We start from the raw sequence: 27,971 nt of genomic DNA, 5'->3' as shown, positions 1-27,971 counted from the left end.
TATCAGTTTCTGACACTCTGTCTGCTTCACCAGCTTTGTCTGTCTGGACTAAGGCTGTAAAGTAATATTTGTATCACTATCCCAATATGATATTTCACAATAAACACAACAAAGGAGCTGCTAAAATGCCCCAGTTTTACTTCCCACCTTCCACTTCCACTTTACCTTCAACCTAAAACCACTATAGACAATAAGTTTTTAACAAGAGGTCTGATATGTGAACTGTTTTTATATATTATATATTTTTGTTATATATATATATATATATATATATATATATATATATATATATATAAAATGCACATTTGAGAAACTTGAGTTTTGATCAAAACATGATTAAATTCATACAAATATCTAATAATATTCTGCTAGTACTTACATCTAAAATGAAGACATTAACATTTTCTTGGAAATAATATCATCTGTCGTGTGTCTCTTAAAAACACTTTTTCATTTTTAGGCATCAAACTATCAATACATTCCAAAATATTGACCTATGGTGGCTCTCAAGTAAAGACCCTAAGCCACATACTCGTTGTATGTCATCATACAAGGTGTTTATAGTGAAATAGAGGTGGCATCAGCTCAGGAGTTCAGTGTACAAAAAAGGAAATTCTACTCCATCAAATAGGCTCAGAAAAAGTAACACTCAGCACAGAAAGTGGTCACAATAAGAGAGAAGCTTTTAAATGATGCCTTCTCATAAATGTATATCTGTCTTTTCTGCAGTGCCATTTTCTAAAATCTCCCAGCAGCATGTCTATAAGGCACTACAGTAAATTCCCTTCTGGGTTTATTAGCCAAAAAAATCAAGAAAATGTCATACTTCTAATATTCCCACCCAGTTTCTGCTCATTCCTCCCTTGTTTGTATGTATTTTGTGCACGTACCACATGAATTTCATGTTGTTTTGTGATTTCATGCACAGATTTTCGTCCCATTTGGACAGGAAACAACAGCTTAGTACATCTGGATCTCAGGCTCCATCCAAACATCATGAATAGCTTACAAATGTTACATTCACGCTGAGTTCTGAAATCCCTGTACACTTATTTTGGCTGAATGCCCAGACCTGTATGTGAAGCAGGTTTAGTGTGTGGAGAAAAATCTCCAGAAATTCGAATAATGAATGTAGTAGATTTGGACGCATTACTGTGCAATTCTCTTCCAGTAGTTTGGATAATTAAATCCTCTACAGGTCATTGACCCCAGTGCTGCAGCTGAACTTGGTTTGTTGTGTCTCTGTGCTGTAGTTGTGATTCTGGAGGGGACTGTGAGTGTCTGTGCACAGCCATCGCCGCATACGCTGAGGAATGCAACCGCAGAGGAGTTTACATTCACTGGAGGTCTCAGGAGCTCTGCCGTAAGAATAATTCATCACTTTCCCAGCCAGAAAAACAGTGACTTGACAAACACTGCCTTTAAATGTTTGGAATCGCTAATAGTTTTAAAACGGGAAACTGTTGTGCTGTGGAATAATTATTTTAGACAGCATATTGTCCCAATAACGACATTATTGTTATGGCACTGATAAAATGATAACACTGGAGTAACACCTTTTTGTTGGCAAAAAAAGCACTTTTGGTGTTTGGCTAAGACTGACAATATTGGCCAATTTGTAGCAAAAAAAAATAGTCTGGTGTTTGGCATTGGTCATTTGTTGGATGTCAGCCAAAGATTTTAATTTTTCACTCATCCCTAGATAATAAAGTAGCATAAAAATGTAATTTAGTTGTTAACACATCCTTTTAAAAAAACAATAATAATAAAAAAAAACAAATATTCAATCCGTATTCGATCAGTGCAATTTGAATTTATTGGAGTCACGATACTAGCTCATTCACATTAATGGATTTATCTCACCAAGTAAAATCAATGGGCAAGATTAAGTCAGCAAAAAAGATTATGGTTATGTCCATATACTTTGTGTGGTAAGTCAATAACGTTAATGTGACAAGCCTAATTATTTAAATATTAGTTAATATAGTAGTTTAGAGTCACAGGTTCATGTAATTGTTTTATTTAGCATTTGAAATTGTTTTTAAACCCAATTTGTTTCAGATGTTAATTTTATTCATATTCATAACATTTATATTCAAAGATATACAGCCTCATTATTCTTGAGTTTATAATTAATGAGGCTAAGCTAAATGTCTTCATTAATAAAATCTAAGTGTTTAATTATGATACTGTTTATTGGTATTATTTTATATAGCCAGAAATCAGTGAAGCATACAGTCACAGCTTTCAATGTTAGGCTTTTTCCTGCCCCTCTTAAGGTTATTCTAATGCTGTTTGGAATATGTTTCTGTCTGTCTCTCCATCTCTGTAGCTCTGCAGTGTGAAGATGGTTTGGTGTATGAACCCTGTGGTTCCACCTGCTCTGCTGTCTGTCCTAGTAGCACTCCCAGTGTCCACTCCCACTGCAGCCCCCTCTCCTGTGTAGAGGGCTGCTTTTGCCCACACGGAACCGTCCGTCACGGTTAGGTCAAGTCTATTAATGGCCAAATGTGTAAAATTCCACTGTTGATCATTTTAATAGGTGACTAGAGTAAGCAAAATGGCTCTATCCTGTTATTTGAGTACTATGTGTATACTATGTACTGTATGTGTGCATTGTTTGTAAAAGCTTTGTCATTGTCATTTTGTGAACAGCTGATCATTATAGATTAATAATTTTGTGTTTTTGATCTTTTTCCACTCCAGGTGATGGCTGTATCGCTCCATCTGAGTGCCCGTGTGAATGGGAGGGCTCTTTGTTTCCTGCTGGAGCAGTTTTAACTCAACACTGTCAGAACTGGTCAGTATTTTATCATCACCGGCAGTTTAAAGGTCTCATTCCACGCTTTTTCATTCCTTTTTTAAATGTATAGTTTTGGTCTTTAGTATGAATGAATGCCATGTGAGCCATTTTCTGAGAAAAAAAAGTGGATTACAAAAGAGGATTACAGGTCTCTGAAGAAAGACAGGATTTGGGCTCTTGCACATGAATATTCATACATGCAAACATATCGCCTCTGATTGGCTAACAGCACTGCACAAGAACGTGACCTGCCTTCGACCAACAGTCAGCTTTACGGCTATAAAACTCAAAGGACAAAATGTTTTTAGAGATAAATCTTTAGTTAAAGATATAGCACTGAGTCGTAGGTAAAGTTAACCCTTAATCTAAACTTAAACTTAATGTCAGACTGGAGGCGAGCGGCTCCACGGCTCCCTCTATTCATCTTTCTATCAAATCAGAAATATCAGATTTGATAGCCTAATTGGTGCTCCAACAAAATTCTTTGGACGGAGAAAAATAAAGATAAGTTTGGAATAGGTAAGAAATGATTCATGAGATAAAGTATGCCAAGTTATCTGTTAAACATGGTGGAGAGCTTTGGTATGCACAAAAATTGGGTCAATGGTGATTGATAATACGACTGCTGTATAGAGCTGTATTTTCAGTTAAGGCTGCTAAAGTAAAAGAATAATGCTTAACTGTGCAGATGAATAAAGATCAAAAGTTTACTGGAAAAAAAACAATAGAAATAGAAATGACAAAAAATTTGCATTCTTTTAATTTTCTGAAGACAAAAGACGCACAAATAAGCATCACTTCTTTATGAATTTTTATAAAATGATGGTACAATTGCATAAATTATGTCTCTATCCAAATACATATTTAACTGGCCGAGAAAAGTAGTGTCAAATCAAATCTTGAGGTAGGTAAGCAGTCTAGTCTAAATTATATTTCAGTGGAGTACAATGACCATTATTAACACAACAAGCATTTCCGAACCTTAGTTAATATTGTCACTGTATACAGTTTAGACATCCGTCTTGAGTGGTATTGCACTGGTAATAAGTATAAAAATCTTGTACTGTATTTATATTATAATATGTGTTTCAGCACCTGTTCCAATGGGACGTGGGATTGTACCGGGCCGGCATGTCCTCCTCTTGTGCCCTGTCTGGAGTCTGAGTTCCAGTGCACTCGTGGCTCCCAGCGCTGCATCCCCTCTATCTGGCTTTGTGATAATGAGGATGATTGTGGAGATGGCTCAGATGAAATTTGCCCCTCCACATGCCCCCCGGGACAGTTCCGCTGCTCTGGAGGTGCCTGTTTACCTGTGGAGCTCCGCTGTAATGGTCATCCTGACTGTGCTGACCAGTCGGATGAGGAGTTCTGTGCTCCGGCCACAGCGGTGCCAGGCTGTGCAGCTGGAGAGTTTCAGTGCGCTAATGGACGTTGTCTGTCTGCCAATAAAATGTGTGATGGAAGATTGGACTGTGGGTTTGCTGACGATTCAGATGAAAAAGGTAGATTTTTTTAGGTACTTTTTTGGCTTTTTTCTAATATGGAAGACTGTGATCAATTTGACCATATAAAATTGACCATGTATTACTGCTGTTTCCAAGAGCACTTAATTTTATTCTTATTATTTATTTTTATGAAACTGCTCAGAACATATGGAGGTGCATGAAGATGGAGGTGCATACAGATTAGTTTTGTCAGGCAAAAGCTTGTATGTCCAATTTGGCCCTATTTTTACATTTTGTTACACATTTTTTAATTTGATTTGTCTTTGAAATGTACCAGTTTAAAATGCTCAAACATATTTTGGTATGAAATCTTTTTTGATACATCACCCAATTTTTTATAAGGTTAACTAATACACTCTCCCTCACTGAAACAGACTGTGGAGTGGTGTGTGCTGAAGAGGAGTTCCGCTGTTCATCCAGTCGCTGCATTCTCTACCTTCATCGCTGTGATGGCCATGATGACTGTGGTGACTTCAGTGATGAGCGTGGGTGTGTGTGTTCTCTTGGAGAGTTTCAGTGCCCTGGAGATCAGTGTATACCTGCGAAGAGAGTGTGTGATGGCCATAGGGACTGCCCATCAGGGATTGATGAAGTCATCTGTCCTGCTAAAGGTAATTTCATTTCTGTAAACATGCACGATTAGACTTCTAGGGATTAATCAGTTCAGTTCTGCCTTGGAATGGCTCCTGCTTTTAGTGCCCAGAGTTTGACAGCATTTTAAATGTGATTAAATAAAAAAAAACTATGTAACTACATATATTGTGAGAGAAAATATAGCAATAGAAAAGAGCTTAATTGTTGCTTGTGTGTAGTGCCCCAAATTGTGAATGAAAATCTTTGCTAATTAAAAAAATCAAAAATAGTAAATTTTTTTGATGGCTAATCTCAACTGGTAACATTTGCACTGGCAACTGTTTAGCAACAGATTTTTAACCATAACCTAAAGTAAAGTAATTTATATCTGCCTTTGGAGAAATCAGTTATTTTTCCTTACTATTGTTAGTTATTGTTATTGTTTTCCTTAGTTATTGTAAGTGCCTATTATAAGTTATTTTAGCTGTAAAAAGTTGACCAAAAAAGAAAGCCAGAATAACTGATTCACAGTATGGTTATTCTTTGCAAGGGCTCATTTGTTATTTTGGCACATTTGCGATAAGCCAAGTCTAGATATTACATTCTTTTTTTTTTGGCCTGTAACCTTTTCACACTTTTGTTATTTGGGGTGTTCATTTTGAAACCTTGGTCCCACCACAGATGTTTGGCTCTGAACCAGCATCTGACAGAAGAAACAGACAGGGGTGGGGTGGAGAGAGGTGGAGACTAGTAATAGATGTGAAGGAAAATGAACCAATAAGCTGCTGATCCTGCTTTATGGGCTAATCCTAAAAACGCAGAAATACTTTTGCACATCACAGTGGGACGAATTGAATGCAGCTGAAGTGCATGCTTCACCCTGCTCTGACCTTTTCACAGCCCATATGTGTGTGTGTGTTTGTAGCTTAGCATTGTGTGCCCATTAATTAATTGTTCTTCAGAAACTCTGACACCTCGTTCCATTAGACATCTGTGCAGCTACACTCTTACTGAACAAATGCTGTATTTATAACATCTAGCACAGGCAAAGCCATTCTCTATTAGTTAAAAATATTAGTTTTGTGTATTTAGAAGAAGCTGATGAATTTAGGGTTCATCAGTTTAATGTTAGTGTTGTGTGCCTGAATTAGGTGATCTTTTATTATCTGTTGTTAAAGGAAAATATATGCAGATTGTTACATGTGTAATTCTTGTAGCTTTGATGTAGTTTAACTGACAGTGCTGTGATTTGTGCTTTTTAAAAAAGTTTGTCACCTCTCCTGTGACTCTCGTGACTCTCGTGCATAGTGATAGAGGCTCCCTGACCAAATCTTATACAATATACTGTAAATCAGGACATTGTTTATCAGGATTGTTTGGGAATGATTAAGCGAGACAGATTGAGATAGATAGACAGACAGACAGACAGACAGACAGACAGACAGACAGATAGATAGATAGATAGATAGATCTTTTCTTCTCTACTGATGCCATTCATGATGAGTAAGGCCTAAAAGGCTAAACATTATAATAGAATACAAAACTACATGGCATATGGTGAATATTGTAATATAATGTGACTTCAGAAATGAGTTATTGCAGGGTTAGTTGTCTACAGTAATAAAGAAACAAAGCTAATTATGTCAGAGGTGGTCTACAGCCAGAAGAGTAATGTCTCAGGGGGTACAGGATTGGGTTTGGAAACCACCGGCTTAAACATTTTGCAGTGCCTGTGGAGCCAGTCCCTTAACATGAGCCCCAAAACTCGCAGTGCCAAGAATTCATTCATTCAACAACAAGCAAAAAAAAGCCTAGTCATTTAAGTGTGGGTGAGTGAATAGGTAAGCCCCTCCTCCATTCTAGCCCACCCTGCCTACTGATAGGATGCCAGTGTTCATCCTACCCTTTTCCAGTGAAAAGTCAGAACTGTTTTCAGTGATGATAAAGTGAAACAGACTGGACTTCTAAATACTCCCTAACAGAATGTTAATTCATAATCCAGACCAACACATGGTCTGATGCATTAGACCCTTTTGAACCAAAGTTAAAGTTAGTTCTAAAAAGTAACATGTATTTTTTAGAAAATTTGCACTATTTTACATTTATAAACATTAGGAATGTGGCAAATATTCTGCAAATTAAACACTTAATACTTAAGGTGAGTAAAAAGACATTATAATGTATATCAAACAATGGTGTTTTTTATGATGCAATCAAATTACCACATGTGGGGAGGGAAGCACTCTTTGTAAATGCAGCAATGATAACAAAAAGTGTCAAAATGAATGAAAACCTGCAAAAATCTGTGTTTGGTTTTATGGATTCATACAGTCATGGAAAACCTGGAAATGTTTTTAAATTTGAAAATAGCAAGTTCCCGGCCTGGATAAGTTTTGGAAAAATAATGATACCTAAAACGATTTGGAAAAGTCATAGAAGATTGGTCTACAAATCTTTGTGTTTCCGTTTATCGATCGAGAAAATCGATTTTGAGCTAATAAATACATCAGCTCAGAGTTAATTCAGTAATTTAGCCCTTAAACAATGGAGCCCTCAGGATCTGACACACATTTTATTATTAAAGATTGTGTGTTTACAGTTTCATCAGATTTATTTTAGGCCTACTATAATACAATTTGATTATAGTTTTAGTTGATTTTTGGTTTTATTGTCCATGTCTGCACTGATGTTTTAAAAATCGTATGGTCATGAAAATTTGGCATGGAACAGTCATGAGAAAATCATGGAAATATATTGGTTAAAACTGTATGAACCCTGGGTATTCAGCCTTTGGCCAAGTATTTAATTTTGTTTGGTTTCAGTTAAAATGAGCATTTTGGTGCATCATTAATAAACATTCTATACAACACATCAAAGAGCACATCAAATGTTGTAGTATTTTATACAACATTTTGATATGCATTATGTTTTTTCATGTTTTCATGTCTTAGGCTGTAGCCAGTATGAGTTTGGCTGTGCCAGTGGTCAGTGTGTGCCGCTTGGCTGGCGCTGTGATGGGGAGACAGACTGTCTGGATGGAAGTGATGAGCAGCAGTGTGATCGTACTTGTGGACCTGACCAAGTGCTCTGTCTGAGTGGAGACCAGTGTGTCCAGCATGTGCATCTGTGTGACGGCACACCACACTGCAGGGATGCCTCTGATGAGAGTGTTGATAACTGCGGTGAGACTCTAACACACTTACAGTACACTAAGAATACATGTTTCATATCAGTTAAAATCACAATCGAGCTCTTTTTAATAGTTTAGTTCTGGAGAACAATGGAAGAGAGTTCAAACAGCCCTGACTGTATTGCCCATGTTGGGCATGTATGTATGTTGATTTATGAATATAAGTGTAATTGTTTCATTGTTTTAGATTTAAATAAAGTAGCTGCTAACTCTTCTGCTCTAAAAAGTCATGTTGAAAGGTGCCAAACTCCTTATAATAATATAATATAATATAAGTACATACCGCTCTGAAAAAAGTAAGAGACCACTTGATGATGGGTATCTTTGATTTTACCGAATTGAAAACCCCTGGAATATAATTAAGAGTCAAGAATATACCACAATATGTTTTTATTTGTTTTAGTGACAACAACATCCTTAAACAAGGAGAAAGCTGCTGACAAAATTTCTAAATATATGGGTTGTTTTAACATGTTTAACATTTATTTAGTTTTCAAGTTTTATTGCTGAGCTTTATGTTTCTACATTTGTAAAACTTTTATTAAACTAATATATAAGTTTTTTTATGAGCACTACATACTAACATGAAGGCCATATTTGTGCAGGTTTTGCCTTAACAAGCTCAGTAGAACATAACCACTCCAGAGTATGATAAATCTTCCTGAAAGTCTTTGGCAGTCAAAAGGAGTTTTTACTTAGTTTTTCTAGTCATACTTCAAGCAGGTTTCTTCAGAAGGTTTTTTGGGGTAATTCAGACCTTATATTGACCTTAGTTTGGCCCAGAATTCCCACAGTGGGTGATACCTATACTCACATTAACGTGTGAATTGCCCTTCCCACAAAACCACTTATCAATTATGACACCCTAATCACAGTGTGTGTGTCTCTTACATTCCTTTACAGGCTCCACACGTATCCCTCCGTGTCCTGGCAGCTTCTCGTGTGATAACAGAACTTGTGTGAACATTTCCCGTGTGTGTAACGGCATTCCTGACTGTCCCAAAGGAGAGGATGAACTATTATGCGGTAAGCGCTCAGAGCATCAGATGTCTAATAAAATTTTACTACAGATTTGCTGCACTTGAACAATAATATTTGTTTCATCAAAGCTGAACCTTTACTATGTTGTTTCTTTTGGAATGTTTATGCTGCACGCAATCAAAGATCTAAAGAACTGCTTGATTTTACAATTACAAAAACATGAAATCATGTATGACAGTAACTCTTGCACATGCAGCACATGGTTCCAGTATACACACTCACAGTTCCTCCTGTTCTCTTTCCTTACAGAAAAGCCAAGTGTCTCTCCACCTCCTCCAGGTGGCAGAAACACCACTTACACCTGTTCTGAGTTCACCTGCATGGATGGATCCTGCATCCCTTTCAAATCTGTAATTCAATAGAATATGTTTATTTACTCAATACACATTATTATTTGAATAAATACAAATAACATTTATACCATAAACTCTGTAACTATTATACTGTATATTTTTATTTCACTGTGTAAAAGTAAGGGGACATTCACACCGTGGTCCTCCAGCCACTAGAGGGAGGCCACCTTCTGCCACTCACAATAATCAATAATAATATAAACCATGCAGTAGTAAAAAACAGTAGCAAAAATGGCAGAAAGAACTAGTATACTAACTAATGGGACACAATACTAGTTTCTTTAGACATGTTTGTGTAATGAAAGATCCACTGACCTGCAAGATATAAGTGTGTGTGTGTGTGTGTGTGTGCATCCTCCTACACTGTCCGCTGTGGATGTTAATGCTGTGTATCACATATTCCTGGTACACGTGACACTTTTGATTAAGGACTGTTAAATGCCCTCAAAATTTCGGAAATGGAATGTCCCATTTATTTGGCACACACTGTCAGTCACACTATCAGACCTTGTTTGATCTCCATGATTCATTCAGTGATTCAGTGCACCCTCACTCACAGTGTTGGGCCAAAGATGTGCAGAGGCAACAGTGCTACAACAAAGCATGTCCTGGTGAGGGAACTCTGTAATGCAGTACCACCTTTGAAATAACCCTACTGAGACCTTTGAGAGGAGGTTTCAGTTTGGCCCATAGCCAGGTTAACCTGGTGTATACATTTGCCTAGTCCATTACTACAGTCATAAACAAATGTAATCTCTGCTGTTGCTCCATATTAAACTGCTCCAAGTGCTCCAAGTTTACAAACTTCTTAACTGATTTAGACTAACTATAAATGTGAAAATGCTCTGTTATCAGTATTCTAACCAGTCATGTGGTTTGTTTCTCTTAAAACTATCCAATAACTATCATTTTGCTTCCTTCTAAGTAATGAAACTAAATAAACAAATGCTAACTAGCAAGAATAACCCAAGCAGCTTCTTGGACCGTTTTCACGAGATAACTCACAAGATAACACTTGGGGAACACAGATAGGGAATTTTAATACATATTATACATGGTGCTGTGATACAATTGAATACAGTACTGAAAACTTTCTGTTTACTTTGTTGTCTTAGGTGTGTAACGGAGCAGCAGACTGCCCCGATGCTTCTCTGTTTGTGGCCGGTGACTCCTCAGATGAGCAGGGCTGTCGGAACTGGGGAACGTGGGGGTCCTGGAGCTCCTGCAGTCACACCTGTGGGTCTGGCACTATAAGCAGACACAGACAGTGCCCCCAGGGGGATACGCTGGGACAGTGTCGGGGAGATGATACACAGAGACGGCAGTGCTACAACACTGCATGTCCTGGTGAGAGAAGTCTGTCATTCAGTACCACAGGAAAATCAGTTATTTAATTAGAATGAATTAGAAATGTTTGAGGAATGTATATATGCTTTTAACATGTTGAGAGTGATGTAAATATGCTATCAGATTGCTATCAAATGCTTCTGCGCATGCAGTTGTGTAAACAATTATTAGTGTGTAAAAAATTAAAAATTAAAAAATTGAAAATTAAGTGACCAGGATTTATTGTCAATCAAAGAAACAGTCAATCAAAACACTAGATTTGACTGTGACCATCATCTAAATAAAGTTATTAGATATCAGATTCTATCAAATTCTATTTGTAGTACAGTTCCACAAAATGACATAAACCATATGTAAATAGTAAAACAAAAGCTACCTGCTTGGATAGCAGATTTTTTGCTATGGTAAAAGTGCTTGGAGTTGCATATTTATGTGTATGTGTGTATCAACAGTTGATGGACGCTGGTCAGCATGGACAACTTGGTCCAACTGCAGTAAAGGTTGTGGAGGCGTCGAGATCCGTCAAAGAGTGTGTGTTCCACCACAGAATGGAGGCCGAGCCTGTGCTGAACTTCCAGGAGAGACCTTGACCACTGAGATCAGTTAGTAAACACAAACAAATCAAGAAATATATGCATTAATTATATTTTACAAATTGTCTAGTTATTTTTCTCCATTTACCAATACTGTTAATTTGCTACAAATGCTAAAATGTAAAAAATGCAAAGGTGTGTTCTACAATAGTTGCCATTCAATAATTTTTAAAGGTGGAAATCTCTTCTTCTCTGACTTCCAGAGCCGTGTTCTCAGGATGCCTGTGCTAATGTCTCCTGTCCTGTTGGCCTGGTCTCACACAGTTGTGCTCCTTGTCCTAAGACTTGTGCTCACATATCCAGTGACACCTCCTGTGATCCTGATGCACCATGCTTCACAGGTAAACAACAGGAGTTTAGATAAAGAACAAAAAAGCTTTCTTTTGTGTGATTTTTAGGACTGCTTATTATTTGTCTTCAGTCTTGAACTGTGCATGTTCTGTGGTTCAGAAAACACCTCTTCAGCCCCTGTTCTTCTTCTTCTTCTTCTTCCTTATTTTTTTCTGTTAAGGTTGCTGGTGTCCAGAGGGGAAGGTCATGAACCACTTGCAGCAGTGTGTGTTGCCTGAGGAGTGTGTGTGTGAAGTGGCGGGAGTGCGGTACTGGCCAGGGCAGCAGGTTAAGAGGGGCTGTGAGATTTGTAGGTGTGAGAGAGGCAGACCACAGCACTGTCAGCCCAATCCAGAATGCTCAGGTACATACTAACCTTAATAGTTTCTTTGGATTATTACTTTAGTTTAGTTTTAGACTGTGGATGAACAGTGATCAGAGTGTTTTTACTGCTCAAAAACAAACAGGGAGGTTTTAGTTGATTTAAATCAGACTCAGGTTCATGGTTTTGATTTGAAACAACCACAGCGAGAGTTAACCTGGTGTGTTGCCAAATAATTACTACAGTTGTGAACAAATGCTCGGATGTTGTTTCATGTTAAACTGTACAGCAATCTACACTTATTCAGAAAAGAAGGCTGCTGTATTTACTTCTTTGCTCTCACCTCAGACATTCTGCATTTAAAATATTCTTTCCTATGTGAAATCAAACCAAACCAAGCGGAACATGCTTCAAGTTTACAACCTAACTGATTTAGACCAACTATTTGTGTAAAAAATGCTCTTAGGTAATCAGTACTCTCACCAGTCAACAAGTATGTGGTTTTATTTTCTGAAGCAGCTTTTTTCAGATTTTTTTCCCATTTTTTTTTCAATTTACTTGGCCAATTACCCAACCCACTCATTATGACTCCCCCTATCACTAGTGAAGCCCCAACACAAGGAGGTTAAAGACTAGCACATGCCTCCTCCGATACATGTGAAGTCAGCCTCCGCATCTTCTCCAACTGCTGCTGATGCTGATGCAGCTTAGAGGAAAGTGCAGTGACTCGGTTGTGATACATGAGCTCACAGGGCCAATTGTGCTCTCTCAGGGCTCCGGTAGCCAATGACAAGGCAGCTTTATTAAAATTATCCGATCATCATTTTGCTCTCTTTAAGTAATGGAATTTAACATGAAAAAGCTACCTAGAAATAATAACCCAAGGCTATAACTTAACAGTCTAAGGTTTCTAAGACAGAGTAAATCAAGCTTTCTTATTTTATTATCAGGTACACTAATTCTCATGTGTGTCTGACCAATGAATTAAGCAGGTTTTTATAGCAGTGCTTTGTCTAACATATTTATACTCATATTTTGCACCTTAACAGTACTTAAAAATCTGTGAACCTGCTTTTGTTGTAATCCTCTGTGGTTGTGCTCATTGTGCTCAATTTTAGATTGCTCTCTGTATCTCTTTGTCTCTCTCTGTATGTATGATCTTAGTAAACTGTGGTTGGTCATCCTGGTCACCATGGGGGAAATGTTTGGGTCCGTGTGGAGTGCAGAGTGTTCAATGGTCTTTCCGCAGCCCGAACAACCCCACTAAACATGGCAACGGCAGACAGTGCCGTGGAATTTACAGAAAAGCCCGGCGGTAAAAACTGTGTTATTGTTATTCTAGTAACTTTCTTGTTATTCTCTGTGTGCATGTGTATCCTTATTTGCATATTTGTGTGTGTTTGTGTTTCTGCTCCCAGCTGTCAGACAGAACCTTGCAAGGAATGCGAGTATCAGGGTCACACACATGCTGTTGGTGATCGCTGGAAAATGGAACCATGCCAACTCTGCCACTGTTTACCCAACCTCACTGTGCAGTGTGCCCCTTTCTGTCCACATGCCATCACTGGATGCCCTCAGGTGTGTATACGTGAGACGATACTGGTGGTATGTTCCTTTAACATGCTGTATCTTGGAATAGCAGCTGGTTTGTCTTATACCATATTTTCCCCCCATACATTATCACCTCATACTGTCAAAATCCCAGCTCCATTATTTCACTTCATGTCTGTTCTTGTGTTTGCACGACTTTGTATTCAGAGAGAGTAATGTGTTCTGTCATTGCAGGGTCAGTCCTTAATACCAAGGGATGGAGACAGGTGCTGCTATTGTGAAGCAAATGGTAACACGTCACATTAGCATAAAAAATTAATATCTTTTGTTGCTTTTATTTTCTACAATCTGAACAATTCTGATTCTATTTTAGCCAACAATGAGAGTATCATCACCTCAACCACTCCAGCAGCTCTACCCATAACTGTAGAGCCCTCCACACCCCCAGGGGGGGTACCATTTGTGCCAACATTTCCTCTTCCACCTGGAGGTCAGTTAAATGTAACAATATCATTTGTTTTCTAAAAAACACAAGAAAAGCTAGGGAAAAAGCAAGGCCTTTTAGCACAGTAATACCTTAAAATATTATTATCTATAGACCATTCACTTTCAGTGCTGGCTAACATTGTTATTTGTATTACCAAAAGATTGGTGGTTTATTTCCTATTCGTGTCACAGTCATTCTTGGCCTTTAAACAAGTCCCTTAAAACATAATTGGCTAATTCTTTTTACAATAGCTGAAGTTTTAACAGAAGTAGTTTGCTGGTATTACATGACTTAGAACCAAGCACTAATAAAAACATGTTAAACCAATATTGGGGGCCAAATGGATGGGACATTGGGACGTTGGGCGTTTTGGGCATTTAACATTCCTAGATTCACAGTGTCACCTGAGTACTGGGAATAGACGGCATTACCACACACAAAGTAGTGATGGACCAATATGTGTTTTTTGGTGGTTGATGCCGTTATTTACACAGCAACCAAATTCCCATTTTTTACAACTAAAATGCAATAATAATACTATTGTATTTCTATAAAATAAGCAAGACACAATACTACTAAACTTAAACATTTATTTAGCACAGTCTACTCTTTTTTCTCTGTTTGCAGTTCAATTGAAACAAAAAAACTAAAATAAAATACAACATTTCAGTGCCCTTTACATAGATAAGCAGAGAGCAGCATCACTATGTTTTTGAGAATAAACATTCATAAAAAAATAACACTGTTGGTGAAGACAGTAGCACGCAGAAGAAGATTTCTCTCCAGCCATCTGAAATTATTAAAACAGAAATATACAGGGTGAGTAAAACAAACAAAAAAAAGATTGTGTAAAGTCTAAAGTGTTAACTAGGGTTTGTGACCTGGAAATTGCTCAGTTGTACAGAAAAATGTAGTAAAAATCATCCAGAATAATTAATGCAAGAAATAATAACAGGTGCAAAATGAAAGTGTCTATAAAGAAAAAGAAAAAGAAAAAAAGAAAAGAAATGCTAGGCTTAGAGTCCCTTCCGTGTCTTAATCAGTGATGACTGTAAAGCTTTGTGGCACTGCAACTAGATGGAGCTCAAAATTGAGGAGAAATGTTTAGCAGAATTGTCAGTCTGTTAATTTGATTGTTCAGCAAAAATCATTGTTCAGCCTGCAGATTTAACGTAATTATCTGGACTGCATCCACTTCACCTCTTTCTTGTTGTCTGTAGATGAGTGTTGGTCTCCACTGGGAGTTCAGTCTCTGCCTGCCTCCAGCTTCAGTGCCTCCTCCCAGCAGCCGGGTCACCTCGCATCAGCCGCTCGCCTCCATGCTTTTGACCATCAGAGTGACCTGCAAGGCTGGAGCCCTGAACCAGAGGAGTACAGGGAGCTCCCAGCATCCACCCCGCACAGCCACGCCCACAACAGCCAGGCCCCTTACCTACAGATAGACCTGCTCAAACCATACAACATTACAGGTGCCTCCTCAGACTGTCCATAGATTTAGGTGCACACTTAGTGTCCGAACATTAATTCATAAAGAATACACTCATTATTAATATATATAAACTATGTATTTAAAAATATTATTTCATATGCATCAGTTTATGCATCTTTTAATATTCTGTGCTGTTTGTCTCAGGGCTCCTTACACAGGGTGGAGGCCTGTTTGACACATTTGTGGCCAGTTTCTACTTGGCCTTTAGTGCTGAGGGTAACCAGTGGTACACCTACAAAGAACTCATCACAGATTCTCGTCCTAAAGCCAAGGTGAATATGTTTCTAAAGCTGTCTAGACTGGCTTTAGAATTCCCACTCTAGATAAACAGAAGAATATATGATATACATACAAGCTAGTAGAAAATAAGATGTCTTTCAGTTGCATAAGTATCTGTTGTTATTGTTCTAAAGTGAAATTTTCCCTGTCTATGTGGATGTCGGCCTGTCTCTAGATATTTCTAGGTAACCATGATGATCGAGGTGTGGCCCAAATCAGGCTGGACAGGATGGTGTCGGCTCGTTTCGTTAGAGTGATGCCTCATGACTTCCAGAATGGCATTTATCTCCGAGTGGAGCTTATGGGCTGTGGGGGAGGTGTGTAAAATGTATTGTTCTTGTGAATATTATGTGAATAATTTTAAAATTGCACAATGGTATCACTTTCAAATAAGGCTCCTTTATAAAGGGTTTATAAATGTGTTTGTAAATGAATATTAATTATGTTGTAAATACTTTAAAAACCACTAATAAGCAGTTACAACAAAAAAGCAGGTACAACACTATTGGCCAAATAGTGATTACAGATTTATTCATACTGTTAATCTTTGACTTTTTCATCAGTCAGCATTAATATATATGTAAACAACTTTATTAATTTAACTACCCAGATTAAAGATTTATCCAACAATCATAATGTTGTCTATGCTAACATATTACATTAGTTTAATTATATTAAACTGACTTTCTATATTATTAATAAGCTATGTTAAAAGTGAATGATGTAAAAGACAAAGTTAGATCCAGGTCACTGTTGCCTGTTGCCCTCTCTGTGTTGTAACTGCTAATTAATGGTTTTACAACCTAGTTAATAGCAATTAATAAACTCCTATATAAACTCTTTATAAGGGGGCCTTATTTTAAAGTGGTAAAATATTTACATGCCACATCATTTCTACACAGTCCACTAAACTTCTAAAGTTTGGAATCATTTTACATGTTTTTGTTGTTTTATATACAATAGCATACTATGACAACTAATAATTTAACATATTTAATATTGAAACACTAGGAAATATTTCAAAAGGACACTGACAGGTATTTTATAGGTTTTAGTAACAACAAAACAAAACATGCATCATTCTTACATTTAAAAACATTTATTTAATGTTTAATTCGATGACATTTACCTCAGTACAGTACAATGCAGTATGACAGATACAACATATTGCAACCTACAACCTAAAATATTAAAGTGTGTCACACCCTCTCTTTTTCTCTCCCCCTCTCACACAGAGTTTGAATGGTTGTCCACACGTCCCCCCTCAGTGTCCTTGCCTCCTTCATTTAGACCCTGCCGAGAGAGGGAGTTCCAGTGTGGGAATGGCCGCTGTGTGCCCACAGGACCACATGGAGTTCTCTGTAATGGAGTGAATGACTGTGGAGATGGTTCAGATGAACTCAACTGTGGTGGGTGCATTGTGAAAAACAGGTTATTGGCTTGTCAGAATTTGCTCACTTTAATACAAAAAAGCTTGTGGAGACAAGTGTGTGACCTTTAAGTGACCTATACTTACATTCAATAAATGAAAGCTTTAATTAAATGTTTTATGTTCCATATACAGAAACTATTTAACAATTTCATGTGTGATTTTGTATCAATATTCACAACTGGGTTTGTGTGTATGTGTGTGTGTGTGTGTGTGAGAGTGTGTTTGCTTTTTACTCAGTTTAAATAATAAAAAAAACCCACATTTCCTCTGATCTGCTGAAATGTGGTATAGATATTAATCCCAGTCTAAGTATTTCATGTTTTATTATTCTTTTTTATTACATTAGGCACACGCCCTTCTCCTACGCCACACCCTAGAGGCTGCCCTGAGGGTCAGTTTTCCTGCCCTCCTCCAGGGGGCTGCATTGACTCTAAAGCACGCTGTGATGGAGTCCCTGATTGTCCAGATGGAGCAGATGAGAGAGGCTGTATCCCCCACACAAATATCACCCATGTCACTCCAACCCCTGTACCATTAAGGACCCCAAGTATGGCAGCTGTTACACCAGCAAGCACACCATCTTTCACAACTACACACGTAAGATTTAGCCATGCTTAATTCAAAGCGTTTTTTTTTTTTTTTAATATTTTAATAAATTATATTTCAAAACTAGAACTTAATAACCTTTCTGATTTTCTTTTATAGGTGGGAGCCCCTGGAGAAAGAGGTAACTACTAACAGCTCTTCAGTTCACATATAGTAGAAAGATGAACGTAATAGCTAGCACAGTGAGTCTTTAGTGTATTTAGTGTTTTATATATAATTTATATTTTTACAGTGTATCGTTATCTTGTGCTGTGACACATATCTTTAGATATTTCTTTGGTTCCATATAGGACCATGACACCTCAACTAGTTATTTAGAAGCTTAAAGATTAGATTTTTACTGTGGTTAGATATAAGTGAGTGAACTAAGTGAAACAGATTTGAATACGATTGGTTGGTGCACTGTCTCTGTTCTAGGAATCTGCTCGTCTCCACTGGGGTTTGAAGACGGCCGCATTCACTATGGTCAACTAACATCTTCATCATCTAGAGAAAATAACCCAGCTGATGCAGGTCGTCTCAATGTTGTCCCTAACGTGTAAGTGTTGGAGCTGGTAGAATTATTACTTGTTTATAAGCAGAAATATCATATATAATGCAGATGCTGTGAACATCAGTAGATGAACTTAATGAACATTACTTATGTGTTTCAAGGTGTCTTGACTGTTGTAGAGTACTTTTATCATATTAAAATAATTTTATTCATGTATCTGCAGCATACATTTAACATATACAGCTCTGGAAAAAAAAATAAGAGACCACTTCAGTTTCCAGGTATATGTTTGAGTAAAATTAACGTTGTTGTTTTATTCTATAAACTACGAACAACATTTCTGCCAAATTCCAAATAAAAATATGGTTATTTAGAGCATTTATTTGCAGAAAATGAAAAATGGCTGAAAAAGATGCAGAGCTTTCAGACCTCAAATAATGCAAAGAAAACAAGTTCATAATCATAAAGTTTTAAGAGTTCAGAAATCAGTATTTGGTGGAATAACCCTGGTTTATGCATCTTGGCATGTTCTCCTCCACCAGTCTTACACACTGCTTTTGGATAAGTTTATGCCACTCCTGGTGCAAAAATTTAAGCAGTTCAGTTTGGTTTGATGGCTTGTGATCATCCGTATTCCTCTTGATTATATTCCAGAGGTTTTTAGTTAGATAAAATCAAAGAAAGTGTGATTTTTATATTATATATTTTTATATTAAAAACTATTGTGCAGATCTACTTCTGTACATGGAGATTGGTTTTATAGTCATATTTGTGTGTGTGGTACTGACAATACTAGGACCTTGTTTGTATACGCTCTGGTAGTAAAGACTGGATACTATAAGTTGTGAAATGTACTTATCTTAATTTTATCACTAATCTTTAGTAAACTATCTTCATAATATAGTTTAGTGATGGAACCTGGCTGGAGCCCATTACCAGGAGACCCCCACCCTTACCTCCAGGTGGATTTTCTGGAGCCTACCTGGATTTCAGGGGTAATCACTCAGGGCAGTGAGCGCATGTGGGGCTACCTGAGCAAGTACCGATTGGCCTTTGCACTTACTGAGAACCACTACATGGACTACACCGAGACCGGGGTCAGTGGCTCAGCCCCGAAGGTATGAGGCTACCAACCATTTCACATTCTGTGTTTTCACTCCCTCCCTCTCACTTTCTCTAAAAATATGATAAACACAATATAGTCAATGTATTTTCCCTATATTGGCCATCTGCTTGCTGTCAGATCTTTGAGGTGAGAATGGTGGGCAGGACTCCAGTCACACGCTGGCTGGACAGGATGGTGAAGGCTCGATACCTGCGCATTATACCAGTGCAGTACCGTCCCACCTTCTACCTCCGAGTGGAGATCTTGGGCTGCAGAGAAGGTAGGACATTATTTATAATATCAATAATTCTAGGAAATCTAGACAAAAGAGAAAACAATGTAAAAATGCTTTATTCCAGGACATTTAGGAGTATTTCTATTGTTCATTGCAAAGAAGTGAGGTTTAAACTGGATTAAAAAAGTTAAAACTAGAGACACAATGATGTTTTGATCTCCATCTACATACAGTTCTACATACAGTTGACTTGAGTACTATTTCTCTGTATCTTTCATGGACATATGTGTGTTTTCCCCTTCCCTTTACCTTTTCAGAAGAGTTTATCACTCCCAGCACCACAGCACCCCCTGGTGTTGGAGTGGTCACTGCTAGGAGCTGTGAGCCGGGTCAGTTTACCTGTATGAATGGCGAGTGTGTACCTGTCGCATCTCTCTGTAATGGCAGGCTGGATTGTACAGACCACTCAGATGAGCTGGGCTGCGGTGAGTCATGGATTGTGATGAGCAAGTGTAACCCTTATTATACTTTTAGTAGAATAAGGACATGCTGTCTTTTAAGAAGATTTCTACCTAAAAAATACATTTAAAAAATCATCTGATATCAGAGATCTTCACTACTGTACCTAAGTACTAAAATGCTCTATCTGTCTCTACTGGTGTATTAATTTTTCTCCTATTGTTTCTTTTACTTCACTACATACAGCTCTGAAAAAAAAAACAAGAGACCACTTAAAAATGATAACTTTTTTTATTTTTTTATTTTACCAAATTAAATATAATCTAGAATATAATCAAAAGGAAGATGGATGATTACAAGCCATCAAATCAAGCTGACCTGCTTGAACTTTTGCACCAGGAGTGGCATACAATTATCCAAAAGCAGTGTGTAAGACTAGTGGAGGAGAACATGCCAAGATGCATGAAAACTGTGGTTAAAAACCAGGGTTATTCCACCAAATATTGATTTCTGAACTCTTAAAACATTATAGATATGAACTTGTTTTCTTTGCATTATTTGAGGTCTTAAAGCTCTGCATCTTTTTCGTTATTTTATCATTTCTTATTTTCTGCAAATAAATGATCTAAATGACAATATTTTTTATTTGGAATTTGGAAGAAATGTTGTCTATAGTTTATAGAATAAAACAACAATGTTCATTTTACTTAAACATATACCTATAAATAGCAAAATCAGAGAAACTGATTCAGAAACTGAAGTGGTCTCTTAATCTTTTCAAAGCTGTATTTCCATCCTATTTTGCCATATAGTAGATTTAGATTATAGTACATTTATTTTCTTGCTTCATCATTTCATTTTTTTATTTTTTTTTATCACTAGGCACAATTCCTACTCCAGGATTACCAGGAGTACAGAACTACACTGCATCCACTGGAGGTCCTGGCTTTCAAGACTTTACATCTGGCCCTCCAGGCCTGCGAACCAAGAGCCCACAGGATGGACGCCCGGGTGTTGCCACTGTTTCTGCAGCTGTGACAGGCGCACCTGGCACTGGCCCTCAGGGACCAACAGGAGAGCCAGGTACACACAAAGTTAATCTTATTCACAGGACTCGGGCTTCATCCACACATATCTGTATATCCTCTTTAAGACCACTGACATAATCTATGTTACTAGGCAATATACTTCTTGTATTCACTTTAATTGCGTGTACATCTCTGGAAAAATATGAGAGACCACTTAAAAAAATTAGTTTCTTTGATTGTACCAAATTAAAACCCCCTGGAATATAATGAACTGCTTGATTTTTTGCTCCAGGAGTGACATAAAGTTATCCAAAAGCACTGTGTAAGACTGGTGGAGGAGAACACGCCAAGGTGCATGAAAACTGTGATTAAAAACCAGGGTTATTCCACCAAATATAGATTTCTGAACTGTTTGAGGTCTGAAAGCTCTGCATCTTTTTTGTTATTTCAGCCATTTCTCATTTTCTGCAAATAAATGCTCTAAATAACAATATTTTTATTTGAAGTTTGTGAGAAATGTTGTCCGTAGTTTATTCAATAAAAAAAATAATAATTTTACTCAAATATATACCTATAAATAGCAAAATCAGAGAAACTGATTCAGAAACTGAAGTGGTCTCTTATTTTTTTCAGAGCTGTATTTCGAACACTACGCTGTTTTTTTTATGAATTTTTATGAATCTTTGTAAGGTTATTCTGCCCCCTGCTGGGCTGGCATGCTCAAAGCAAACATTTTACGTCTTTGGATCATGTATGACCTGAAATCAACATCTGCATACAGGAATGTGGGACAAAACGACCCCCCATGGTGGAGGTTTACCCAGGGTGCTTTGTGTGGAGGGCCAGTTTACCTGCAGGACTGTGGGCTGTGTGGACACTAAGCTTGTGTGTGATGGGCGAGAGGACTGCCCCGATGGCTCGGATGAGGATCGCTGTGGTACTGTACTTTTTACATGCTTTAACAGAAATTGTTGTGCTTCTCAATGCAATGCATTTTCTTAGTGCAATTAATATACAAAATATCTTTTTACCTCTTTTAGGTGTCTCCACATCTCCTCCCCTGACTCCTACACGGCGTCCACTGGTTCCGAGTCCCTGCTCTGCCAAGCAGTTTGCCTGTACCAGTGGAGAGTGTGTACGTCTGGACAAGAAATGTGACCTCCACAAAGACTGTGCTGACGGCTCGGATGAGAGAGACTGTGGTAAGTATAGCAGGATCAGTATAGCTCTCAGATTTCAGAGATAGGATGCAATAAAGGTCATCATCAATGCAGTTGAGTACAATTTGTGACTGAATGGCCACTTTTGTTGTTGTCTCCTCCAGTGGACTGTGTGCTGTCTGCCTGGACAGCATGGAGTCCGTGCAGTACATCGTGTGGCCTGGGTTCTCTGTTCCGTAAGCGAGAGATCCTGAGAGATGCCCGGGCTGGAGGCTCCTGTGGTGCGGCTCAGTTTGACAGCAGGGCCTGCTTCCTTCAGGCCTGCCCTGGTAAGACTGTTCTGTTGTATTCTGTGTGTATTTAATGATAAACACTAGAGGTCGCTGTGGACATATGGTTAAAATATGGTGTCTGCACGAGAGAAGGGAATAAAGGGAAAGATTATACAATTAAAGGTAATAAAAAAAAAAATCCAATTTCAAATATGGGTGTATTATACAGTGCTTGACAATTTTGTTATTATTTTTTTGTATTGTTGTTTTTATGTGCAGTTAATATGCATGTACTAAATATTCTGCATTTTTGATACATTTCATTATTTATTTTGTTACATTATTATTGTTTCATACACAATTTGTCTTAATATTTTGTTGTTTACAAAATAGACAGAGCTTTACATATTTATTTGCTACTTTTGAGTGTTTAAAACTGTTATACTTATCTTAAATAAAGCTTTAATTGCTTTAATTTAAGTGAAAATGAGTGAAAATAAAAATCACCCCTGAATTTAATAAAACTAACATTACAGCCAGTTTATTCCTGTCTGAAAACTTGTACAGTGTATATAGTGTATAAGAGTTATTCTAATTCTTATATTCTCTAGTCCAATAAAGCAAAGGTTTTAAGTGTTTTAAGTGATTGTACTTTAAAGTATGATTTACTTGAGTTATATTTTTACAGTCTGCTTACCTGTAGGCTCGTTTTTAAGATATTATGGTTTTTCATGATTGCTTTATTTTCCCTCTGTATCCACATGTTTCTCTGTATTTCTCAGTGGACGGCCACTGGGCAGAGTGGAGTGAGTGGTCAGAGTGTGATGCAGCGTGTGGTGGTGGTGTGAGGATGAGGAGCAGATCCTGTTCGAACCCTCCAAGCAAAAATGGCGGGAAGGAGTGTGAAGGGATGGCCATGCAGAGTCAGGGCTGCAACATGCAGCCATGTGGATCTGGCACAGACATTCAGACAGGTCTGTGAGAACTGACTGCATTCTGTGACCCAGCGATTTTTGTGCAGTATGACTGCTATAGTTATAGTACTGCAATGTGTCAAGTTTTTATAGTATATGAGAGGTTAGGCATCCTAAGGCAACTATTTCTTTACATTTTATGTTATAGAAATGTGTCATATGACTTTTATTTAAAGATAAGAATGATTTCCTCATGTTATATTACCATTTTTACAAAACATAATACAGCTCTGGAAAAAATAAGAGACCACTTAAAAATGATGAGTTTCTTTAAATTTACCAAATTAAAAACTCTGGAATATAATCAAGAGGAAGATAGATAATCACAAGCCATCAAACCAAACTGAACTGCTTGATTTTTTGCACCAGTAGTCGCATAAAGTTATCCAAAAGCAGTGTGTAAGACTGGTGGAGGAGAGCATGGCAAGATGCATGAAAACTTTGATCAAAAACCAGGGTTATTCCACCAAATATTGATTTCTGAACTCTTAAAACTTTATGAATATGAACTTGTTTTCTTTGCATTATTTGAGGTCTGAAAGCTCTCCATCTTTTTTATTATTTCAGCCATTTCTCATTTTCTGCAAATAAATGCTCTAAATGACAATATTTTTATTTGGAATTTAGAGAAATTGTTGTCCATAGTTTATAGAATAAAACAATGTACATTTTATTCAAACATAAACCTATAAATAGCAAAATCAGAGAAACTGTTTCAGAAACTGAAGTGGTATTTTGTTCAGAGCTGTATATTCATTACAGTGCATCTAAAGACTTGTGCATACAGTATGTAGTGTGAGCGTGCAGTGTATAACTCGAGAGTAACTACGAATGAATAAAAGATTGACACTAGTAAATTATTTCTCTAATAGGATATAATTTAGAAAAAGTCTTCTAAATTAATCACTAACAAGGCACTTAGATATGCTTAAGATAATATCAGATAGTATAAATCCAGTGATCCAATCAGATGTGTCCAGAATTTGAAGCCTGTAATTATTTATAAGGAAGGGCTGTTGTATGTTCTAGGCTGTGTGAATGGTCTGGTGTTGGTGACAGAGTTGGACTGTGCGGAGGGGAGGGTGGAGCCATGCCCTCTGACATGCTCAGACCTTCACTCTGAGAGGAACTGCTCACACCACTGCCTAACAGGTATTACTGATGAGAGTCAGGTGCACAAATACATGTTAGGAAGAGGATTTTTTTAGTGTTAGTGCTAGTTTGAGTTCTTTTTCTACCATCAATGCCTTTTGTTTTTCCAGGCTGTCGCTGTCCTGCTGGTCTCTTTCTCCAGGATGGTCACTGTGTCAATGCCAGCAAGTGTCTGTGTTTATGGGAGGGTTCAGAGCTGCAGCCAGGGGAGGAGGTCACACCGGACAGCTGTACTACCTGGTCAGTGAAGTTAACCCTCCTGTTATGTTCATTTGTGGGTTTAATTATGTAATAGATGTCTGAAACCCAAAAAATCCTAACAAGCAGTGTGAATATTTCAATACTAACTTCACTGCTAATTATTCTATCAATATGTAGTGCACTGGTGTTCCTTACCTCTAACAGGTAATATTTCAATTAGGATAATTCACTCATTTTTCATAAAAAAATACATGTTCAAACTTTTGTAATGTTTCACTACTTTATTACTTTTGAAAGACCAACATATAAAACACAACAGTTTTACATAACATTGAAACATAACATTGCAACTTTGTTTTAGTTTTAGTTTTTGCAGGGTGTGGTTGCAAATATGTGAGATGAACCATTTTAATATCATATGTTGATTAAACTAAGTTTCATACTGAAAAAAAATACTTTTAACTATTTTTCCTAGATGTTTCAACTTTAAAACAGGTCAATTTGACCCAGAACATAATATGATGGTTCAATACTGCTGGAGTCCTGTTCATTATGGATGTTAAGCTCTTCTGACTACCTCATCTAAACAGAACCAAATCTTCACATTATGCAGTCCATATTTTTATAGTGTTAAAAACTGGCATACAAAAAAAATAATTCAGTTGTGTTTCTACTGCTACTTAGTAACTAAATACTTCTTCCCGATACAGCACAATACTAATTACGGTTATATATAATATAATTATTAGCAATCAATAATATATTCCTTAAAAACATCTTCTTTAAAAACATCACTAATCCTCTAGCCATAGCATCCCACTCAACAACGTTTTTGCCATATTATTACATGAGTAATAAAAGGAGTCTTCATGTAACAGAACTGATTAGATAGTCAAGTTAAATATCAAGCTTTTAAATACAACAGGGGATGTCAAACATGCTTGTATTATGATAATGAAAAACTACATGAGCTACTGCTCATAATCTCCAAAAAAATTGAAATATATAGTTATTTTATATTCACATGGCATATTTCATAAATTTTAATGATTGAATGAAAATTTAAACTCGAAGTTCAGACATTTGCTGAAGAAATTTGTTTTAAAATTTAAACTTTCAATTTCTAGATTACAAAAATCAAATCCATGAAGTCAGATCTCTTTTATTTAAAACTGATTCAAAGTGGTAAAACATTCAGGCTTCCCATAAAAAATCATAGTACTATCTATCTCACAACCAACCACCAATCAAAGGGCTGGCTAATGGCGTTCATGCCTGTGACTTTATAAATCAATCAAACTCTAAAAAAATATAAGTCTATTTAAAGAATAGATTCAACCATGTCTCAAGTTTACAAACAAAAAAAACTTTGTTAATTTTAAAATTGCTAAATTATTCAGATAAATATTTCTGTTTATTAAGTGCAAAGTAAATTGACAAAATTATATTTAAATTCTGTTTCAAATACAATTTACTAAATACACAAAAATGTACAACATGTCTGTATTTATTCCTGCAGCATGTGTCAAGATGGCCATGTTTCCTGTGACAACTCCAGCTGTATCTCCAAATGTGATTGGTCAGCGTGGTCTTCATGGACCTCATGTGACAGCAGCTGTGGAATAGGCATACAGCAGCGATTTAGGTAAGATCTTCTAAGAGATTAAATGATCACTCAGTTAATATACACTGGATCTATTTACATTATCTTCTCTCTCAGGTCTTCTCTGATGCCCTCTGGAGTGGAGTCTGTAGAGCCATGTGTTGGAGACTCAACAGAAGCACGGCAGTGTTACTCACCCTGTAAACCAGGTCAGATCCCAGTGTTTCATTACCAATAACTGCACACAGCTTCCATCACACATAGATTAATACACTAGTGAACAAATGTTCTCCGTTTTCTGGACATTATCTCTTTTAATCTATTTGGTATCTTAGGATTTTAATTTGTATGAAACACAGAATACACATTCTCTTGCCAGACATGCTGTATATGAATTTTACAGCTTTGAATGTGCTTCAAAAAACCCACCTTCTCACTGGCTCAACTGGTCTAAATAAACCTGCAATCTTTGGTTAAACTGCGACACAGAGAGAGTAGGAGAAAGAATGAGCAGCACATTGCAATCGAACACATAGTAACATTGCTTAATAAATAAATAAATAAATAACTGTACAGTGTACAACTTGTACAGTTTTTTTTGTCTCAGTGGTACTAAGTAGACCACAAATGGCAAAAAAAAATTAAAAGTTATATAAAAAGTGGCAACATATTTTTTAAAAATTATTTTATCATGAATAAAATGCTTTGAAATAAAAGGGGAATGATTTGACATTAGGATGATATTTAGGCTATCAATTAGTTTTAGTTAATGAGTAAATATTTATACATTAATGTTTATTTTCATAGTTAGGAAGGTATTTAACTCCTACACTTAAACACTGCTTGGTACTACAACTTAGAAAATGTACTAATTTCTGTGGTTTCGATACTGTTTGTAGTGAATATATACTTTTATCACTTGTTATATTGACATTGTCTTAAAAGGTAGTCTATAGAAATTAGGATTATACCCCTATTTAAACATTTTATGATTAAGAACATCTGGATTTTTGATTTAACAATCACTTTAACATCCTAGGACCATCTAAAATAAAATATAGTTCACTGTGGTATATTCACATTCTCAATAATGATGAGAATTACAATGTAACCAATGTCTGCTCTTCTAGGCCCAGAAGGAGCTCCTTGGAGTGAATGGACCACATGGTCTGAGTGCAGTAAGACGTGCTTCCATCATGTGGATGCTGTGGGAATGAGACGACGCTTTAGAAGCTGTAATCAAACTGATTCTTCTTCTCCTTGTGTTGGAGAAGGAGAGGAACAGGAACCCTGCAACACGTTACACTGCCCAGGTAAACACACAGGACTCACTCCCTCTGTATAGGAGAATATGATTGTGAAATAATGTTTGTGATTAATTTCTATAT

The 27,971-nt window shown here is 37.0% G+C and overlaps 1 protein-coding gene across 1 annotated transcript in view; it reads left to right on the top strand.

Annotated features, from left to right (window-relative positions):
* sspo (SCO-spondin) overlaps nucleotides 1-27,971 on the top strand; it is a 121,648-nt gene that overhangs the window by 26,910 nt on the left and 66,767 nt on the right. Inside the window, exons 25-60 of the mRNA XM_049480406.1 lie at nucleotides 1,254-1,363; nucleotides 2,333-2,482; nucleotides 2,707-2,800; nucleotides 3,896-4,305; nucleotides 4,683-4,919; nucleotides 7,833-8,063; nucleotides 8,975-9,097; nucleotides 9,362-9,462; nucleotides 10,581-10,812; nucleotides 11,265-11,414; nucleotides 11,609-11,746; nucleotides 11,917-12,099; nucleotides 13,222-13,372; nucleotides 13,476-13,635; nucleotides 13,843-13,897; nucleotides 13,982-14,098; nucleotides 15,316-15,564; nucleotides 15,729-15,856; nucleotides 16,039-16,180; nucleotides 17,099-17,272; nucleotides 17,642-17,892; nucleotides 18,001-18,022; nucleotides 18,319-18,439; nucleotides 19,299-19,512; nucleotides 19,638-19,779; nucleotides 20,052-20,219; nucleotides 21,076-21,276; nucleotides 22,003-22,158; nucleotides 22,262-22,423; nucleotides 22,546-22,710; nucleotides 23,436-23,627; nucleotides 24,657-24,779; nucleotides 24,890-25,019; nucleotides 26,500-26,625; nucleotides 26,701-26,792; nucleotides 27,714-27,896. Of these exons, the coding sequence (XP_049336363.1) occupies nucleotides 1,254-1,363; nucleotides 2,333-2,482; nucleotides 2,707-2,800; nucleotides 3,896-4,305; nucleotides 4,683-4,919; nucleotides 7,833-8,063; nucleotides 8,975-9,097; nucleotides 9,362-9,462; nucleotides 10,581-10,812; nucleotides 11,265-11,414; nucleotides 11,609-11,746; nucleotides 11,917-12,099; nucleotides 13,222-13,372; nucleotides 13,476-13,635; nucleotides 13,843-13,897; nucleotides 13,982-14,098; nucleotides 15,316-15,564; nucleotides 15,729-15,856; nucleotides 16,039-16,180; nucleotides 17,099-17,272; nucleotides 17,642-17,892; nucleotides 18,001-18,022; nucleotides 18,319-18,439; nucleotides 19,299-19,512; nucleotides 19,638-19,779; nucleotides 20,052-20,219; nucleotides 21,076-21,276; nucleotides 22,003-22,158; nucleotides 22,262-22,423; nucleotides 22,546-22,710; nucleotides 23,436-23,627; nucleotides 24,657-24,779; nucleotides 24,890-25,019; nucleotides 26,500-26,625; nucleotides 26,701-26,792; nucleotides 27,714-27,896 (5,783 nt within the window). The remainder of the gene's footprint in view (nucleotides 1-1,253; nucleotides 1,364-2,332; nucleotides 2,483-2,706; nucleotides 2,801-3,895; nucleotides 4,306-4,682; nucleotides 4,920-7,832; nucleotides 8,064-8,974; nucleotides 9,098-9,361; nucleotides 9,463-10,580; nucleotides 10,813-11,264; nucleotides 11,415-11,608; nucleotides 11,747-11,916; nucleotides 12,100-13,221; nucleotides 13,373-13,475; nucleotides 13,636-13,842; nucleotides 13,898-13,981; nucleotides 14,099-15,315; nucleotides 15,565-15,728; nucleotides 15,857-16,038; nucleotides 16,181-17,098; nucleotides 17,273-17,641; nucleotides 17,893-18,000; nucleotides 18,023-18,318; nucleotides 18,440-19,298; nucleotides 19,513-19,637; nucleotides 19,780-20,051; nucleotides 20,220-21,075; nucleotides 21,277-22,002; nucleotides 22,159-22,261; nucleotides 22,424-22,545; nucleotides 22,711-23,435; nucleotides 23,628-24,656; nucleotides 24,780-24,889; nucleotides 25,020-26,499; nucleotides 26,626-26,700; nucleotides 26,793-27,713; nucleotides 27,897-27,971) is intronic.

Source organism: Astyanax mexicanus, chromosome 6 (assembly GCF_023375975.1).
Source record: "Astyanax mexicanus isolate ESR-SI-001 chromosome 6, AstMex3_surface, whole genome shotgun sequence".
NCBI classification, from domain to species: domain Eukaryota; kingdom Metazoa; phylum Chordata; class Actinopteri; order Characiformes; family Acestrorhamphidae; genus Astyanax; species Astyanax mexicanus.
This window is presented reverse-complemented; position numbering and strand designations above follow the sequence as displayed.